This window comes from Halichoeres trimaculatus, unplaced genomic scaffold, assembly GCF_033239565.1.
Source record: "Halichoeres trimaculatus isolate MK-OKI-2021-1 unplaced genomic scaffold, fHalTri1.1 fHalTri1_scaffold_18, whole genome shotgun sequence".
Taxonomy (NCBI): Eukaryota; Metazoa; Chordata; class Actinopteri; order Labriformes; family Labridae; genus Halichoeres; species Halichoeres trimaculatus.
This window is the reverse complement of record NW_027437196.1, coordinates 9,205,321-9,221,358: the sequence shown is the minus strand read 5'-3', so window position 1 is coordinate 9,221,358 and position 16,038 is coordinate 9,205,321. Positions and strand designations below refer to the sequence as shown.

Here is a 16,038-nt window from a genome sequence, read left to right as displayed (position 1 = left end):
TGAATGATTGTGGAACTTACAGAGAAGAAAAATGACAAAGCTTGACGGAGGACATTACTCTTTTGTGGGTCCAACACTGAAACACTGTTGTTGTGAGAAAGTTTTCTTTGTATACGCAACTACAAACACTTAAAAGCAGAACTGTGGCTGCTTTTATTTGTTCGATTTTGTAGGGCAATAAAGAAAAAGTTCATAAAACTGATTTAGGCTGCAAATAAAAAGTTTATCTACTTCTTTTGTGTTTTTTTTCTGAGCTCAAAGAGAAATTCACACACTGGACAGAGTTTGGAGACTTAACATGAATCTTAACTGATGCAAACACTAAAGATCCTTAGCCTCAATGAGGGGGTTTTGTTATTACATCCCTGCCAAAGTAAATAACACATTTTACATGTGCAACTCAAAGATTCATGTATGATGATTCTGCTTTTCTGTATTTACTTCTTCAATTTTTGGCTACAGTTAAAATTCCTGAGGATTGTGACTACAACAGTTTGACTTCTTTGCCCTTCTTTAGGATTATACTATAACTACAAACATCTTGGGAAAGGTGAAATATGAACTAAAAAGTGAAAAAATATGTAAGAGAAGAACCAGAGGGAGAAATAAAACAACAACCAATGAGATTTGCTAAAATGAGTTACTGGGTGGTCACCGCTGCACAATCTGTTCATAGAGGTTTTAGGGTTAAGGAGGATTATATGTATTTTTGTGTGGTAGCCTTTTGTTGAAAACAAATCTCCCTCTAAAAAATAAATAAATAAACAAATCTTAAATTTGTACGGCTTATCGTCCAAGTTCTTCCAAATTTAGGTCATTTTTTTTCTTTATTTGTTCGGAAGATTAGAAATGGGGATCAGGCAGCAAAGGGTCAGTGCTAAGCTGTTAGTACACCCGAAAGCTAGGCTCTGCTTTTTTTAAGAGTAAGAATCAAAATGCAAAACATGTTCGAATCTCAGCAAATTGTTGAATTCTGCTCCCTTGAGGAATGAGGTGGTAAATAGCAGTGAGCAGGTCCATGTAGGGGAGACTGGGTATGGTTGTAACATGGGGAGAGCTCTAACACTAGCACCAATTGGGGATAAGAAAGGAGCAGTGACAGCTGCTGGTCAGTCAAGGAGGGGAAGCTCCTTTTTTTTCTGGCCTACATCATAAATATGTTTATTTATTTAAACATAAATTCTACCCTCTGTTCCTTTTCAAGAAAATGATCTGTGACCCTGTTGTACCAACCAGGTGTTTTTTCCAGGGATTTTTACCAGTGTTCTCACAATGACCAGCAGAGCTAGACTGCATTAACGGCCTGGCTCATTGTGTTGGGGGTGTAAGACTTGAGCCACTTTAAACAGGAGAAGCTCCTCTCTACAGAGGATGCTCAGGTGGAGGGTTATACTTCAAGATCCCTGACTGGCTCATTTCACTGTCAATCAAAAAGAGATTCGGCCTCAGACAGATCATCCAATCATCATGCAGAAGCCCAGCATCCAGGCCAGCCCACTGCCTCATAGACCCCCAGAGACGCTGAGCGTCCGATGGGCGGGACAAAGCCCAGCAATTATCCAATGACCTCTAGTGTCCACAGTGGAACAACCCACTCTACACTTCCCCGCTGAAGTCAGAAGACGCTCAGTGTCCGACTGTGTTACAGCACTAGACGCTGCGGGGATGAATGAGAAGGTTTAGCCAGTTACCTGTGATAAGTAGCTGATCCTGAACAAAAGATGAAGGAATTCTAGCTCATATTTTTTCAATGAAATTTACACACAGCAGTACATATCACCACTCTGCCGTTCTTGTGTATTTTTTCCGGGGATTGTAAAATAAGTCAGGAAGTAGAGTCAAGAAGTGATTAGACTCTCAAAAGAAAAAAAATAATTTTTGTTTTTGTCACCCAGCTCCACTCAGATTCTCCCAGAATCCATCGTCTTTACTGCACAGACTCTGGCTGCAATTGCTACAATGGCTGCGCCTGAGACGGAGGTATCTTGGCTTCAAAACTGTACAATGATAAATGGCGGAGTCACGCCGTCCACTCTATATACAGTCTATGGTTACAACTCAACCCAGCATGTGTTACAACCTGCCCTGGAAGTGGGGTAGGTTGTAACAAAGGACCACCATGTATTTCACATGACTTGGTGAGGTCTGTGATATTCATGCAGAGGTTTGAATTGGTGCCATTTGTAACAAACAAATGTGGGAACTTAACATTAAAGATTGAGAACTCTGACTCAAAAATTCATGGAGTTGGAGGTGCTGAAGCAAAAAAGTGTTACAACCACACCCGGTCTCCTTACGTTCGAACGACCCAAAAAGGTTTTATCTTTGGGCTTGGAAAAGAATATGACAGTGATTAGCTTCATGAAATCCACACAAAACAGGCGCTCACTGTGCACCAGTTGAAGCATGTCAAAAAGCCTATAGATGCACTCAGGCTGTGACACTGAACATGTGCACGTTTTGGTCCAGATCCAGCATTGTACATGAGAGTTATAAGGTTTGCATGTTGCCAAAAAATGGTAAACTTTGGCTGCGCCCACTGAGTTATGAAAAGTTCCTAGCTAGCTTTTAATCATCAATGTGTCTAGTGTGCACATCTTAAATTTGAAGAGGAGCTTTAAACATGCAGCTGACTGTGTTTGTTGAGAGTTTAGGGATGCTGCGAGGCAGAGATGCTGCTCTGTTAGGATCTGACAAGTGAACAGACAGAGGAAGAGGAAGAGGAGGAAGATGAAGAGGCCCCCTCTCCTTTGAAAAAAAGAAGTGAGTCATACACAGGAACACAGGCATGTACACACATGTTCACCTCCCTACATGGATGTGAGCTGGTGACAGGTCACATGGTTCACGTTAAGCATGATGAGTTGACACACGCTGACCTCTATATCTGCGTAAAGCTGCAAAGCTGTGTCTTATAAAGAGAGGCATCCTGGGAGAATATCAAATGAAATAGAGCCGTCCTCGTTCCGCTCTGAGCCGAGGAAACAAAGCGGCGACCTTTCAGAGTCATTACAGAGACCTTTCCAACATGATGTGAATTTCATGTTTTCAGGAAAAGAAGGTCGAGTCGGAGCAATCCTGAAAACCTGTGACGATCTGATAAAGAAAAGAGGAATCAAAGAGGAAACTGAGCTCAAGTCCACATCTGGAACAAGTCTAACTGCTTAGACCGTGTACATGAGCGGACGCAGGAACTAAAGAACAGACATGACAAAATACCCCCCGCTCTGCAGATTGCAGGGGTCGGCAGAGCGTGTGTGACTTATGTAACAACATGATGTAATGATGTTGTTTCTCAAAGCGCAGGGATGTTTTTTTTTCCCCCCTTCAGCATAAAGTCCTCCCATCAGCCGGTCGCTCGGCTGCTCGTGGTGCTGCTGCGAGTGTGTTGTTGTTGACAGAGGAAATTTGTGTGTGAGAGTGTGTGTGTGTTGCATGTTTATTTGTGTAAAGTGTCAGAGGGCCTGAGTGTCTACACCACTCCTGACTGCTGAGTCTTTGCTTCCCAATGCGGGGGAGGATCAGGATGGAGTTGTGTCCTGAATGCTAATAACTCTCGTGCACACACACACACACACATACACACACACATGTGCTTGTTAGTTAAGGCTGCTGGAGGATTTGCAGTGCAGCTTGTTCAGTCACCGTCTAACTGGAGGACACGGAGTTCAAGGCAGCCGTGACATTGCAGGGAAATAAAGATTGGTGTGTGGCTTTAAATAAAACATTTGCTCAGAGTGGAGTCGGAAAATGCTGAGGTGAAGGTGTGTGTCATCTCCTGTATCAAGGTGAGGGTTGACTAAGCACAAAGCAGGCTGAGGATCTATATTTATGCTGTGTATAGAGAGACAGAGAAGCAGCAGTACACACCTGCAGCTCCGCAGTCACAGCACACTTCGTTGCCCGGCATGCGCAGCACGTCTTCTATGATGGCTTTAGTCAGGTCCTCTAAGCCGTCTTCACCTCCGCTGCTCTGCTCACCTCGAAACGCCATGTTCAACGCCTCCTCCTTACTGTTGGTCAGCACCGAGATCCAGCTGTGAAAGGAAACACATCATTAATAATGTTATCCAGAATAAAACACTTACCACACACCAAATAAACTGTAAATACTCACATTAAAGTATCTCACATGTGTTATATGTATGTGTACTTTTTTCTAAAAATATGAAATAAAAAAAAAAACTAAAAAACATAGACTCAAGAAATCTCAGGACCAAAGTCAGATTTAAAGAATTTAAGTAAGAAAATTAAACCACTTAAGTTTTACTGGGATCACTTGGCCCATTAAGGTGCTTTTTCACAGCAGGAACATTCACCAGAAGCTAGGAACCGTTAAAGGAACTGTTTAACTTTCAACAGCAGGTACCGGGGTCCAAACTTAGTTTTGGGGTAGTTAGTAACAGATAGTACATCCTAGTGGTCCAGGAACCTTTTGAAGAACTTACATTGCACCCTGCAACCAGGGTCTAAATATAGTTCCAGGATAGCCCCTGAAAAGCTCCTGATAAGGGGGGAGTAATTTCCAAAGGTCCAGAAACTTTGGTGGGCAAGATCTAAAATGCTGAACTCTGTTTTTATTTTGCCTGCTGTAGACAGTAGCATCACGCTGACTTGATTGTTTAAGATGTTTTACGACGGCAGGAAGTCTCCTTAGGAACTGGGAACTTTTTATGGATCTGTGCATCCCAGAAGTAGGTACCAGGGTCTAAATCTGCTTCAAGGTTAGTTAATCTCCTCCTTAAAACACCCCTACTCAGGGGTAGTACTTTCTAAAGTCTAGGAACTTTAAGGGGCGGGCCTGCACTGCTAAAAGTTCCTGATTGGTAAAGTACCGGCAGTACTTTTTTAACCCCTGGCATTCACTGTAACATTCAACTGTGATTCACTCGATAAAACAACTCCTGAACAATGGTCTCCTTTGAACCTGATAGTGTGAATGTGTCTTCGTTAGCTCCTGGTGTAACAGTTTGAAGAGTGACCCTGTAAACTGGAGACCTTCAGCTGAACATGTCAGTGGATCACAAGTTTAATAAAATTCTAAGTTCACAACAGAGCATCCTAGTTTTGTTGCATTAGGCTGAAAGCTGCCAGTTAAACAGGGTCACTCTGTAACCACAACACCTCTATCTCTGGGTTCCTGATATAGGTCAAACATTTGGATACTTTGAAACTGCTTTCCCACAACAGCTAATTTAACAAATTCATCTTTAATGCCACACAGCATGATCAAAATCAACACAAGCTGTATTTCCTCTATGCTAACTATAATGTCATTCCTTACACTGCTAAAATGCCAGATGGCCTTTGTCTCTTTCTTGCTGTTGTCTGCTGGTATTGAAGCGTAGTGAAATTATTTTTATGCTTCTCTAAACGTCACCAGCTTAACTTGCATAATCATCTGGCACAGGAACCATTCAGGATCCTTGAAGAGTAGTTCCTGGAACTAAACAGATCTTTGTATTTCTTGTCAGAATTTAGCTTCCCATGATAGCTGTAGTTTTAATGACCTGAACCAAAATGATCCATTTTGACTTTATTGTCTTTGCAAATTTTTTAACTATTACAAAGTAAAACCCACACACATGAACACACACACTGGGGTTTGTAACATTCTCACACACAGAAAACACTGTGTGTGAGATGTTCAAACGTGGCCTCCTGCAGCTCACACACAGCAAAATCTGCTCCTGCTCTCCACCCACTGCACCGGCCCTCAGACACAAAACTTGACACACAGAGACTGAGCTTTATGGTCCTGACGTCAGCACTTCCTCTGTCATTGTCACTCTGCAGAGGCTGAGGCCAGACAGGGAGTGGGCCCATAAACCGATGTGTTTCACCGTCTGTTTAAATCTCTGTGTGAAATAACATCAGATACTTGAATCCACAAATAGGTAGGTGCACAGCTGCTGAGCCAAAGCCGTGTTGTGTTTACTTTGAATTATGTATTATAATACCCTCCCAGCCTAATTGAAGGGGAGCGTGATTGCACAAAGGAGGAGCCCTATGGAATACTAAATATTTCATGGAGAAAGCCCAGGAAGACTCTCCTGCTGCAGTTTAAAGTGCGTGACAGAAGCGGTGGGGAGGAGCAGAGAGCTGGATCCCAAAGGACAACATGTACATACGGAGTTTTGCACTGAACTGCAGCGAGGCATCAGAGGAAAAACATGCAAGCAAAAAAGTAAAGAGCCTCAAAGTGTCTCGAGAGTGTTTTTATGGTGAAAAACAAAAAGAACTCTTTTTCTGAGACTTTGATGAGAAAATTAAAAGAAATGTAAATACTTGTTTGATGTTTAGATAAGCATTACTCTGTAATATATAAAAAAAGTGAAAATGTTTTTCTTTGATCTTCAAACAAGTCATTTTTTCCTGCTAGCATTTGCTGCAGTGCCACTCTAAACATCTTATTATGAATAATTCATCCACCTCCATCGTATATTTAGCTTCTTTTAGCATCTTACTTTTAAAACTCTTTTTACAGATTGAAAACCTGCAAAAATATGACTATCTTTAATAAATAGACTGAAAAAAATACAATCAGACTGATCAGGTCTTATATGCTAGCCTAATTAGCTTCTCACACCTACAGTATTGCCAAAAAGTTAATAAAAAAATGAAAAGAAAAATAAAACTTGTTGAAGCAGAGCAAACATTTTATCTTCTTACATCATAAATTCCCACTGGTTGTTCAAACTGACCCACAAAGCAGCTCAAACTCTGCTGTTTAGCCAGACTTGTGCTGGCAGTAGCTAATTTAGCCTTAAGTTGCTAGCCCAGAGTGACAACAATGAGCACAATATGGAGCTCCCTACTCCTCACTCTCAAATATTTTAGCTGTAACATTAAACTCTGAAGTTTAGATAACTTAACATAGTAGGAGACAGTGCTAAGTGGCTGTTTCACTAAATGGGGAGAGACTTCACTAAACCTAAACTATTATCCTCTTTGGAACAAACCTGAGCGCAATGTAACCTGCAAAACAGACTCTAAAAGTCCTGAGCATTATGCTAGCACTGTCTTGTTCAGTATTTAGCTGTTAGCTTCAAAGTGTGGCAAGAAGCAGAAGGTCCAGTAAGATTAACACTGTTTACCTCCTCACTTTCAGATATTTTAGCTTGAGCTCATAAGTTTATACAGGGGAATATTGTCAGCTTCCTGTGTTAGCTGTTTTACCAAACCTTGAGTGATGGTTTACCATCATTTGACCAAAAAAATCTTCTTTGTAACACACGCATGTACTAGCTGTTCAAACCTGAGGCAAAATAACCCACAACTCAGACTCTCACAGTTCAGAGAGTCATGCTAGCACTGGCCACTAGCATCAAGTCGTGACACAAAGTTATGTTAATATTAAAACCGTCTGACTCATCAAAAATTTTAAGACACACTGCAAGTCTCTAAGAGCACTGGGATGACAAGTATGCTAATCAAGCTAGCTCTTATGTTTAACCAAAGGCTAAGCTATGTATTCATCTGTATTTATCCTGAAATGCTAAATAAATTTGTTGTTTGGGTCCGATTTAACATCGATTTGCAATAGTTTCATGAATGTTGAGTCAACCTGTGCCTGTGCATCTGCCTACTGACAAACATGCATGGGAAACAACAGTGTGAGGTCACACAGACCTGAATAACTGCAGACCACAAATCCCACTGCCATCCTCACTGTCACCTACATAACACCTTCACTCTGTTTCAGAGTTCAGCACTTCCTGTCTGTAAAGTGTCGATGACACACAGTGGCTAAAGAACCTAGAGTTAGCTATACACAAGCAGCTAGCATATATGACTTCTAGCTGTATTTTAGCTGATATCCCTCTTTTTAATGACTATTCAAACAAAACCAAACAAAAATTCATAACAGAATATTTTAACAGTTATATTGTGAATTTTTTGAGAATATATCTATTTTAGGTGATTCTCAGAAATACTCACATTACAAACTCTTGTTCATCTTCGGCTTGGAAATGATATGTCCGGTTATCTGCAAAATTCAAAAACAGTCTCTTTAAGTTTCCAAATCTGGTTAAAATAATTCCAAAACTCAAAAATCAGGTAGTGTTGTGTTTGTTTTGGCTCTTCAAAACTTACGAGAGATGAGATCAAAGCACTTCCTGTCCTCTGCGCTCGGTTTGACCTGGCAGGTGAGCAGGTTGAGTTTGACCGGCTGCCTGTTGGACTGTAAAAAAACAAATATAAAAGATGAATGACATATATGAGAGAAGAAATGCACAATCACATCCAGTTCCCAAAATACATGCAAAAGTATCTTGTTTACTTTTATTATCAGTGGAAATGTAGGGTTATCAAAATGGGTCCAAATGAGCCCCAAACCCAGAAATAACACCACAATGATAGGTTTTTCTGTAAGCCACGTACTTAAAATCCTCTGTTGGTTTTCTCATCCTGGTGACACACACTCAGTGTCTGGAAACAACTGCCACTCAGATTTTCCAGAAAGTTTGGCACACTTCATTGCTATTGTGAAAAAGTTAGCATGCTGACATTAGCATTTATCTCAAACCGCTGTGCCTATTTACGGCTCGAAACAGCTGTGAGCGAGAATGTGGACTCTCACGGCGCTATTTTAATCATATGAGCACAACAATTAGGTTTATAATATATAATTTGGAGTTTTGGCGTTGTGTAGAGACTTTCTAATGAAGTATTTCCATAAACAGCTGCGAGCGTGGCTGCAGAGTCTTGTTGTTTAACCCAATAACTCAACTAAAAGTAATGTCTTTAAACTGTTTTGGTAAGATTTGACTGCTTCATCCAACAGGAATTTCACTTTAAAGAAAAAAGCAACAAACTCCAACACAGGGTGACCTCAAGACTCCTTTGTCCCCGTTAAGAAGCCTGGCTGTGTTCTGCACTGTAAAAATGGGCCCAGTTGGCACATGAACACTGAGCATTGTCTCCTGCCAGCGCCCGGGCCGAGGAGAGGCCGCGGCACGTGCTAATGAAATGCTAACAGCCTGTGATGAGCTTTGGAGGCCGGCTGGCCTGCTGGCAGCACGCCATGTCAACAAGAGTCACCTAGAGTTCAGCTGCCGCGGGGGCTGAAGGGAAGAAGTTGGTGCGGTGGTAAACCGCCTCCAGACAGAGAGGGATGATTATACACTCTCAGAGAGCTGCTTCTTAACTGACAAGATGGGTTCAAGTTTTCAGTTTCTTTAACTCCCAGGAAAACAGAAATCTTTCAAATCTTATCAAGATAACTACTGTATTTACCCAAATACAGGACGACCCCCATTATAAGACAACCCCCCCAGCTTTTCACATTATTTTCAACCAAAAAAACTAGTCTTATATTCAGGTCAATACAGTACTTCTACTGATTCTCTTAAAGGAGACAAAGTTTAAAGAGGGGGCATTCTGCTTTCCCATATTTCAACAATATCAAGTATCAATGCTGGATGTTAAAACTAAACGTGCTGATTTTCAAACCGTCACATATTCATTATGTTGTAGAAATCCCTGAATGTATCCATCAACTGCTTAAAATTCTCCTTTTTAAAAATAGCACAAGAACTTTACAAGACTCGCTTAATGGATGACATCATCGCACAAGGATCTCCTCCCTGGTCTATGATTCATTGGAGGGATGGGCCTCAAAAAAACAAAAAAAAACAAAGTCTGGCCATTGCTCTGCCTCCAACAGGCCTCCAAAGGGCTGACGAATCAGAGAAAAGGGGGTTTGTGTAGCTTGGAGCCTTAAAGAGGCAGCAGCTTAAACAAAATGTTTCAGACAGAGGCTGAAATAAGGATTTTCTAAAACAACAGTATGAGAAAAATAAAGATTTTAGTTCACTGTAAATCCTGTAAGGATATTATGGGCGCACTAGAGGGACAGTAAAATGCCTGAAAAAAAAGCATCATACCCCTCTTTAAGTTATTCAGGGGTTGAAGTTCACAAATATACATAATCACAGGAAAATATCATTGATTAATTGTAAAAATTATAACAAGCAGATATAGCTGTTATAGACTGTTTTTACAGACTCAGAAGGAGGATGAATTACAAAGTATTGTTTCATATTTGTTAGTTTCACACAGGAAAGAAAACATCACACACACATACACACACAGACACACACACACACACACACACACACACACACACACACACAGCAGCCTATACAGCTGCACACGAGCTGAGACGCTGCTACAGACGTGCCAGCATATACAGTACCCTCACACTCGCTCTGAGATGAGTCACCAGGGCTGCAGCCGGCTGCAGGGGGAGGGGCTAGAGTGGGGGGAGGTTGCCATGACAACCCATCTATGTCAATTGCACTCTGCCTGCCTGCAGATTGAGAAAGCCCAACGCAACCTCCCAGCATGATGCTTCCGTCTTTGATCCACAAGGTTACTTAGAGGGGTCAGGGTGTCCATATGAGCACGTGTGTGTGTGTGTGTGTGTGTGTTTGCCTTGAACTCACCGTAGCATGAGCGATGGTGAGCATGCCCCCCTTCACTGAGCACTGCCTCCTCTGCCACACCTTCCTCAACCTGTGTGAGACATGAAGAGATGAGTTTACATCTTTTTCATCCCGATTGTGATTTAAAACTTGACACCACATGGAACACCCTCTGCCGCAGTCTTTGTGCATATCTTTATCTTTAAAAGAAGCTAACTGTTCATCTTCTCAATTCATTTTATCGTTAGCTTTACAACACAGTAAGTTTGAATTTACATTTTCCTTTTCCAACAAATTTATTCTTTACACCTGGGCAAAGAGAAAATTCACAGAAAGGTTCAAAACATTATCATTCTTGGGCTTTCGTTAGTCATTAGCTTGATTTCCAGATATAATCAGTAGAGATGACGTCTGCCTGGAGTAGAAAGAGGAAACGTAAAGCATCTTCTGAGTAAAACTTTCATACAGGTTTCCGAAAAAGCTTGAATTTTTCTGTTTCTTTGCAAATTTATAAACATATTTTAATGGAAAAGCTTCATTTCTGAATGTCTTTTCACTTCTATTCTTATAACATTAATTGACATATTTTTTCCTCCCAAAGTTAATAACTTAGTTTTTTTTCCTCCCCTAAACTGTGACTTATTCATAAAATACGAACAGTTTATTCTTGTGAAATTACAGTTTATACTTTAATTATTTTAAGCTTTTTCTTTCAGACTTTTTTTGTCTCCTAATCCAGATTTATATTTTGAATTTAAAAAAATCTACTTATTTATTATTTTTTTATTATAATTATTTTTATTTATTATTATTTTTATTTATTATTATTATTATTATTATTATTATTATTATTATTATAATTATTATTATTGTTATTTATTTTTCATCTATTTGATTGGGACTTTTCTTTGCTTAAGTTGTATCAATTTAATATGCAAATGTTGAATTCTTTATCTTTAAACCTTGAGACCTTTTTCAGCTTTTTGTCTTTCCTCTTTGAATTTTTTTTTTAGAATTTTTACTTTTTTCTTATATCATTGACTTCTTTTAATAATCGCTGAGGTCATTTTTTCAAGTTTTTCAGAAAACACAAAAACACTGAGCCATAAGGAGTTGATTAAGGCAAAAAAAATATCTTGGGCAATTATTTTGAGAAGCCAGAATTTAGACTTTTTTTCTCAGAATGTCACGATCATAATTTAAAAATCCATGTCTTTCCTTCTTGTTGCTCTAATGTAGTTTTTAACATGTCATACTAGAGATAATCGTTCTCGACTTCCTCAGTGTCACATAAGTTTAACAATCTTAGTTTTTTCTGGATGTGATGAAATCCTGACTGACTCGTGGAGTCATAAGAAGAAGAAATCTTGATTTTAAGTTTTATGACGTGACTTTTGAGTCTTGGCAGAGTTGACTTTAGAGTAAGCTTTGGTTTCATGAACGACTATAATATCTGCTCTTTCATTATCTTACCCGTCACTCTTCTTCATTAAGTAGCCTTTCTTCTCGCTGCCAAACTCCTTGTTCCCCTGCAGCTGGTGCATGCTGTATCCACCCTGCTTACTCTGCGAGTCCTGTGCAAAACCACACAAAACGTTCACACACAAAAACCTCACTTTGAACACACGATACATTCAGAGGTGCTGCTGAAACACATGCAACACAAACAGAAACACACAAAAACCTCTGGGTACGTTCTGAATTAACAAAGTGAGAGTGCTACGATCAAACTAAAATCCACACGACATGCTCTGAAACGCCTCTAAGAAGCCAAACCACTCGACTACCGACAGATGAGCATGCTCCACATGCACCTTCACTTACTCTTCTAGACTTGATTCCAGACAAGCAGAAGGCAGAGGGAGGGAGATAGAAGGGAGAGGTGTGAAAGATCCGGCTCAGGTGCAAGGCAGTGAGTGTGAAAGAGTGAATCGCCTGCTCGTGAGCTGACCCGGTCACCATGTCATGTGTTTACCATCTAATTAAAGTGCTCACAGTGGGCGCTATTAGCAAGAAAGAGCTACGGAAAGTGAGAATTAAAAGTGAAAGAGTCTACAGATTGTGTTCATGCAGAAAGTAAACGAACTGAGAGCGTGAACATGTGAAGCAAACGGAAACATCCATAAACGTGTGTGAGTGAGTGAGTGAGTGTGTGAGTGGCTCTCCACTGAGCAGCCAGTGAGGCACAACACTGGTCACCAGCAAAGCCGACCACACACTGGCTACCAGCATGGTACAGCACTGGGCGCTCGCTCCGTGCTGCAGGAGACCAAACCTGCCAGTGACCAGAGTGAGAGGAGGTGTGTGATCTGAGAAATGTGTCAAATTGTCGGTTTTGTTGACAAGTTTCTGCCATTTCTGGAACAATTTGTTGATATGAGGGAAGCATCTGTTCATGGCTGCAGAGTTTCACCTGTTTTTGGTATAAATTTGGTCTTTTTTGTGTGTGTGTGTGTGTGTGTGTGGCTGTGAGCTGCCTACCTCCTTCTGGTCCAGCTGGAGGGAGGACTTGATGAGATCCCGCAGGGCGGTCAGCTGCTTCTTCTCTTCATCCTGAGTTTGTTTGATCTGAGGAAAAAAAATACTCCAATCAAAATACTACAAAAGCCTTAAATAGACACGTCTCTTTAACATGTTATCCACCCTGTTTCCTGCGATTACACTCTGACTCCACAATAAAAGCACGAGAGCAGGTGTGAAATACTGAGTATTTACATTGTAGAGGTCAGCTGCCAGCTTCTCGATGTACTGCTTCAGCTTATCCGCTGTCTTCAAGCCATCCTGGAAGAAACTACAGAACAAAAAACACATAAGAATCTCACTGATGGGGATAAAATATGACACAAGTGGTTTTATTGATGGGAATTACAGCTCTGCAAACGTCAGGTGTCACACCCTATGTTTAATGTATAGCTTGGCTCTGCTGGCACTTTTGGTTCCTGGCTCAAAAACCGACAGTGGTAGTGTCCAGGGCAGATCTGCAGAGGTGCTTAGCACACGTAAAAATCCATTACTGATCTGTCTGTGTGGCTCACATTTTGATGAAGCTCTGCTGCCACAACTCACCACTAATGACCTCCCCACCTTCCGCCATCGCTCGCTTTTCCTCCTCTCCTCTGTTCATTACTACCTCGGCCGCGTCTCGGTTTGTTTTCTCGCAATCTGAGCATCGAAGATTCTGCAGCTCTCCTCCCACGCCAGGCAGCTCTCTGTGTCAAGTACTAATGGCCTCGCAGGATGTCAGAATGAAAAGCTGGAGTGTTTGCGCAGCAGCTCTGGAAAACGTTCACCTCAGTCAACTTTTTTTTTGGCATATTTGCTTCGGCAGTTTGCTGCAATCAGAGAGACTTCACCAACATATTTCCTCATTCTGGAAAGTTCCAGTATTCAACATCATTCAACAAACAATAGGAGCTGCATAGCTTCTCAAAATTCTTCAGTTTGACTTGAGTAATGTGCCACATTAAAGAGGAGGTATTGCGTTTTTCTCGCATCGGTGTTTTCAAAACCCTTATTTCAGCCTCTGTCTGTAACACTTTTCTAAGCTACTGTCTCTTTAAGACTCCCCCATTCTATGAACCCCCTTCTCTCTGATTGGCCAGCTCTTTTAAGGCCGGTCAAGGGCAGAGCTTTGGGATCTTAGTGTTTGAGACCCAACCCTCAAATGTGCCTTAAACCAGGAGGATGATGTCATTTAAGCGAGTCTCATTGAGATCTCGTTAAGTTCTCACAAAGATCTCATGCTACTTTAAAAACAGACTTTTTTGATCACTTAACAGATACTGGGATTTTAAAGTAATATAAATATTTAACAGTTTAAAAAGGTTTGAACGTTTAGTATGACCATCTAGCTTTGCAACATATTTTTAGGTTTTAAACATACAAAAGCATACAACCCCCGTCTTTAAACTTATAAAAAACAAACTTCAAAGCAGTCAAATGAAAGAATGCATTTTAAAGTGTCGGTGCTTGTGTTGCCTAAATTGAAATAGCATCCGTAAAAGACAATAAGTTGTGACTTTAAAATTTTGGAAATGAGATGTTTCTTAACCCTTTAAAAAACTGAAAAAAATATTGCTTATCATTTTGGTTTTGGTGTATTTATTGTAACAAATTTGACACATTGGGTGGTTTTGGTAATTTTTTCAGTATTTTTCCTCTTTAATAAGTATTATTTTGGATCAGAAAATATGTATTTTAAAAAAATGAGGGACAATTCTGATGTTATTCTCACCACAACTTTTTTTAGCTATGATTTTCCTGAAAATGTGTGTGGATGATTTTATGCGAGCAGCCATTTTTACTTTTTTTTCTCTTTACTCATGTATCAAATATGATTTGTTCAGTAATACAGAGTCAACATTTTTATGACCCTGTTTGGAGGTGTAAGCATTGACTAAAGATGAAAATTACAACAAAAAATGTGGAACATCACATTTGCTATCACAAGAGGAACAAAATATTTTGATAGTTAAAAGACAAATTGTGGCAAAGAATGTGGCAGAAATTAAAACCTGTCTCACTTTTGGACCTGGCCAAACGCTACATGAAGTCTGCCTGTTGATTGAATTGTCAGAATTGTTTAGCTTTGACAGACTTTCCGTGTCTCCTTTGATGTCGACATGAATAACCCGAGCGGTCTCAGATGATCGAACTTCAGACGCAGCCTAATGACAACTTTATTGCTCTGTAATAGCGATGCTAAATTCTGTTTACATCTTGACTCGGAGGAAAGTCTGACATGATTTCTGTTCCTTTGAAGCTGTTTGGAAAGCGTGCAGCATCTTGTCCTGATCAATGATGTTTTTGCATGTTTCCCTCGATGGGTGAAATGATGTCATCACAGACAGAAAAAAAATGACAGTAACACCACGGCTGACAAATACCCAAATTATCTTCAATTAGAGTCTTTAACACGTCGAATGAAGTGGTTGGAAATGAACTCAGATTGCTGTCTCGGATCTGGCTGCGAGCTGTAACACACTTCTTTTTATCTCTCCATTGATTTCTGCCTGCTAATCCATCACCGCCGCAGCTTTTCCATCCATCACAGCCCAGGTTGAACGGATTAACTGGGGAAATATATTGTTTCGTCCCCGTGTTATGACAGGACCGAGCAACGCTGAGAGAGAATTTGTCATTCTGTCACAGGCCGACGTGAGCCGCGGTTCTGGCACGGAGAGCGCCCACTTATTTACCCAGCAAACCCCACAGCTGTCAGGAGAGATCTGTATGATGACCCGTGCATATTTATGAACGCTATATATACGCAGCGGTTGCACCCTCAAGATCTGTGAATCATACAGGAGGGAGAAAACTGACATTGGAGGGAGATGCAACCTTCCTGCTTTAAAATATACAGCTCTGACACAACAGAGGGGGGGCTTGAAGCGGATTAAGGTGGTACTTACTTGCACTGTGCGTGGTAATACTTAATCAGGTTCTGGAGGAGGTCCACTCCCTTCTTGGTCTTGATCTCATTTACTTTGATCAGGTACTGCAGAGAGAGGAGAGGAGCAGAGTTCAGCCTGGAGTGGAAATTCAGGGTGTGTTTAAAGGATTTCTCGACTTTAATGAGGTGTTTCACAGTCAAGGATGAGGACGTCTC

General features: G+C 40.7%; 1 protein-coding gene across 6 annotated transcripts in view; it reads right to left on the bottom strand.

The window, feature by feature from the left end:
• The window catches only part of asap1b (ArfGAP with SH3 domain, ankyrin repeat and PH domain 1b), a 76,010-nt gene that overhangs the window by 13,981 nt on the left and 45,991 nt on the right, over positions 1-16,038 (bottom strand). For 3 of the 6 annotated variants that reach the window (XM_074693300.1, XM_074693298.1, XM_074693302.1), the window contains exons 7-15: positions 15,842-15,927; positions 13,146-13,221; positions 12,912-12,998; positions 12,255-12,263; positions 11,904-12,004; positions 10,452-10,521; positions 8,098-8,185; positions 7,942-7,990; positions 3,871-4,037 (exon numbers count right to left, since the gene is read on the bottom strand). In XM_074693300.1, the coding sequence (XP_074549401.1) occupies positions 3,871-4,037; positions 7,942-7,990; positions 8,098-8,185; positions 10,452-10,521; positions 11,904-12,004; positions 12,255-12,263; positions 12,912-12,998; positions 13,146-13,221; positions 15,842-15,927 (733 nt within the window). The remainder of the gene's footprint in view (positions 1-3,870; positions 4,038-7,941; positions 7,991-8,097; positions 8,186-10,451; positions 10,522-11,903; positions 12,005-12,254; positions 12,264-12,911; positions 12,999-13,145; positions 13,222-15,841; positions 15,928-16,038) is intronic. The other 3 variants (XM_074693301.1, XM_074693299.1, XM_074693303.1) reach the window with 1 other exon arrangement.